This window comes from Coptis chinensis, chloroplast, assembly GCF_015680905.1.
Source record: "Coptis chinensis chloroplast, complete genome".
In the NCBI taxonomy this organism is placed as follows: Eukaryota; Viridiplantae; Streptophyta; class Magnoliopsida; order Ranunculales; family Ranunculaceae; genus Coptis; species Coptis chinensis.
In genome coordinates this window covers 152,501-155,484 of record NC_036485.1, presented here as the reverse complement: position 1 = coordinate 155,484, position 2,984 = coordinate 152,501, and the positions used below count along the sequence as shown (strand labels likewise).

General features: G+C 39.8%; 3 protein-coding genes, 1 non-coding gene and 1 pseudogene across 4 annotated transcripts in view, besides 1 other annotated feature; 1 reads left to right on the top strand and 4 right to left on the bottom strand. All coding sequences in view use genetic code 11, as the record gives it.

The window, feature by feature from the left end:
• Positions 1 to 16: 16 nt before the first annotated feature.
• rps19 lies at positions 17 to 120 on the bottom strand (annotated as a pseudogene).
• Positions 17 to 2,984: part of an inverted repeat (inverted repeat A) that runs on past the window's edge.
• rpl2 (ribosomal protein L2) lies at positions 191 to 1,689 on the bottom strand. The gene is made up of 2 exons: positions 1,287 to 1,689; positions 191 to 660 (listed from the first exon to the last, which is right to left on the bottom strand). Exons 1-2 carry the CDS (start codon positions 1,687 to 1,689, stop codon positions 191 to 193), a joined length of 873 nt encoding a protein of 290 aa, YP_009446133.1.
• On the bottom strand, positions 1,696 to 1,977 carry rpl23 (ribosomal protein L23). Its single transcript has one exon. The coding sequence runs from the start codon at positions 1,975 to 1,977 to the stop codon at positions 1,696 to 1,698; it is 282 nt and encodes a 93-aa protein (YP_009446132.1).
• trnI-CAU lies at positions 2,143 to 2,216 on the bottom strand. Its single transcript has one exon. It is a non-coding gene; the product is annotated as a tRNA-Ile (tRNA).
• The window catches only part of ycf2 (hypothetical chloroplast RF2), a 6,840-nt gene continuing 6,140 nt past the window's right edge, over positions 2,285 to 2,984 (top strand). The window contains exon 1 of the mRNA in view: positions 2,285 to 2,984. This exon is cut by the window's right edge and continues 6,140 nt beyond it. Within this exon, the coding sequence (YP_009446131.1) occupies positions 2,285 to 2,984 (700 nt within the window).

Here is a 2,984-nt window from a genome sequence, read left to right as displayed (position 1 = left end):
TTTTTTTTTTTTTTGAGACCAAGTTACGATTGTATCTTTTTCTGCCCTCATGTTGAGCTTCGCAATTTTTCCCAATAAATGATTAGCTACAAAAGGATTTTTTTTTAGTGAACGTGTCACAGCTAATTACTCCTTTCTTTTTTTTTTTTTTTGTAAAGACGAGGAAACATATTCTATTTTCAATATTCTCTTATTTACTACGGCGACGAAGAATCAAATTATCACTATATTTATTCCTTTTTCTACTTCTTCTTCCAAGCGCAGGATAACCCCAAGGGGTTGTGGGTTTTTTTCTACCAATTGGGGCCCTCCCTTCACCACCCCCATGGGGATGGTCTACGGGGTTCATAACTACTCCTCTTACTACAGGACGCTTACCTAGCCAACGCTTAGATCCGGCTCTACCCAAACTTTTCTGATTCACCCCAACATTACCCACTTGTCCAACTGTTGCTGAGCAGTTTTTGGATATCAAACGGACCTCCCCAGATGGTAATTTTAATGTGGCTGATTTACCCTCTTTTGCAATTAGTTTCGCTACAGCACCCGCGGCTCTCGCTAATTGTCCACCTTTTCCTAGTGTGATTTCTATGTTATGTATGGCCGTGCCTAAGGGCATATCGGTTGAAGTAGATTCTTCTTTTTGATCAATCAAAACCCCTTCCCAAACTGTACAAGCTTCTTCCAAAGCATACGGCTTTCTGGATGTATATGATGATATCTAGACAGATGGATCTCATATGAATCGTATGATGAAGTACCACATGAGTGGATATATAGGAATCCAAATCTGCCGAATCACTCATGTTATGATCTTCTACATCCTAGGTCTCCCCGTTCCTTCATCTGGCTTATGTTCTTCATGTAGCATTCAGACCGAATGACTCTATGAAATTACGTCGATACTTCCACATATTATGGGTAACGTAGGAGACATATCTATTTTTCCCCGGGGGGGGTAGAATTACCACTGCTTAGCTTTCAATTCGCCTCTGACCATCAAATGAAATGTGAATAACCCGTCCTCCTCTTTTTGAAACAAGCGGCGCTTCCGGCTCTGTCGGTGCTTCAAACAATTTTGTCTTCTCCATATTACTATATCTCTAGAGTCAATAATTTTATATGAGGAACTACTGAACTCAATCACTTGCTGCCGTTACTCTTCAGTTTTCTGTTGAGGTCTATCCCGTAGAGGTACTCAAATTGGATCAGTGATCGATTTCTAGGTTTCGCAGTAAACCTAATTGGTTACTTCCAATTACGTAAATCAATAGTTCAAACCGCACTCAAAGGTAGGGCATTTCCCATTGAGATAGGAACTTCTGTACCAGAAACAATGGTATCTCCAATTATAGCCCCTCTGGGATGTAAAATATATCTCTTCTCACCATCCCCATAGTGTATGAGACAAATATATGCATTTCGATTAGGGTCGTATTCTATGGTTACGATTCTACCAGATATGTCTTTTTCATTCCGTCGAAAATCGATTTTACGGTATAGACGCTTATGACCTCCCCCTCTATGCCTTGCGGTAATGATTCCTCTGGCATTACGACCTTTACCACAACGACGCTGTCCATAGATCAAATTATTTCGTGGATTGGATTTCACTTGACTGCCGACGGATCCATTGCGTGTGCTCGGGGTAGAAGTTTTGTATAAATGTATCGCCGTGTTATTAAGTATTTTGATTTAAGTTCTTTTCTTTCTAAGAGGTGGAATAGAATAACCCGGTTGAAGCGTAATGATCATACGTCTGTAATGCATTGTATGTCCCATAATGGGTCCCATTCTTCTACCCTTTCCGGGGAGTCGATGACTATTCATAGCTATTACCTTGACACCAAAGAAGAGTTCGACCCAATGCTTTATTTCTGTCCTAGTTGATCCTGATTCGACATTAGAAGTATATTGATTGTTCCCCAATAACCGAATACTTTTGTCTGTAAATACTGCATATTTGATTCCATCCATAAATCCATTTTCTTCCTTATGAGTTCCAGTATCGATAAGAATTCTATTTCTTACTGTTCATATGTTATGGTATGAATATACCATACCAATTCGTTATGTATGGATGATGAGATTTCATTGATACAGAGCCAATTCCAATAGACGTATTGAACGTTCCCGTTGGCGTGCATCCAGCAGGAATTGAACCTACGAATTTGCCAATTATGAGTTGGGCGCTTTAACCATTCAGCCATGGATGCGTAACGGGGATCGTCGTACATCGTGAATAACCAAATTCCAATTGAAATGAAATCCTTAGGAGGAATCAATGAAGCAGGAAGCAGTGAAAAGACATCCATTAAAATCCTGGATCTTCGAATTGAGAGAGATATTGAGAGAGATCAAGAATTCTCACTATTTCTTAGATTCGTGGACCAAATTCGATTCCGTGGGATCTTTCACTCACATTTTTTTCCACCAAGAACGTTTTATGAAACTCTTTGACCCCCGAATTTGGAGTATCCTACTTTCACGCGATTCACAGGGTTCAACAAGCAATCGATATTTCACGATCAAAGGTGTAGTACTGCTTGTAGTAGCGGTCCTTATATATCGTATTAACAATCGAAATATGGTCGAAAGAAAAAATCTCTATTTGATGGGGCTTCTTCCTATACCTATGAATTCCATTGGACCCAGAAATGATACATTGGAAGAATCTTTTGGGTCTTCCAATATCAATAGGTTGATTGTTTCGCTCCTGTATCTTCCAAAAGGGAAAAAGATCTCTGAGAGTTGTTTCATGGATCCGAAAGAGAGTACTTGGGTTCTCCCAATAACTAAAAAGTGTATCATGCCTGAATCTAACTGGGGTTCGCGGTGGTGGAGGAACCGGATCGGAAAAAAGAGGGATTATAGTTGTAAGATATCTAATGAAACCGTAGCTGGAATTGAGATCTCATTCAAAGAGAAAGATATCAAATATCTGGAGTCTCCTTTTGTATCCTATACGGATGATCCGATCCGCA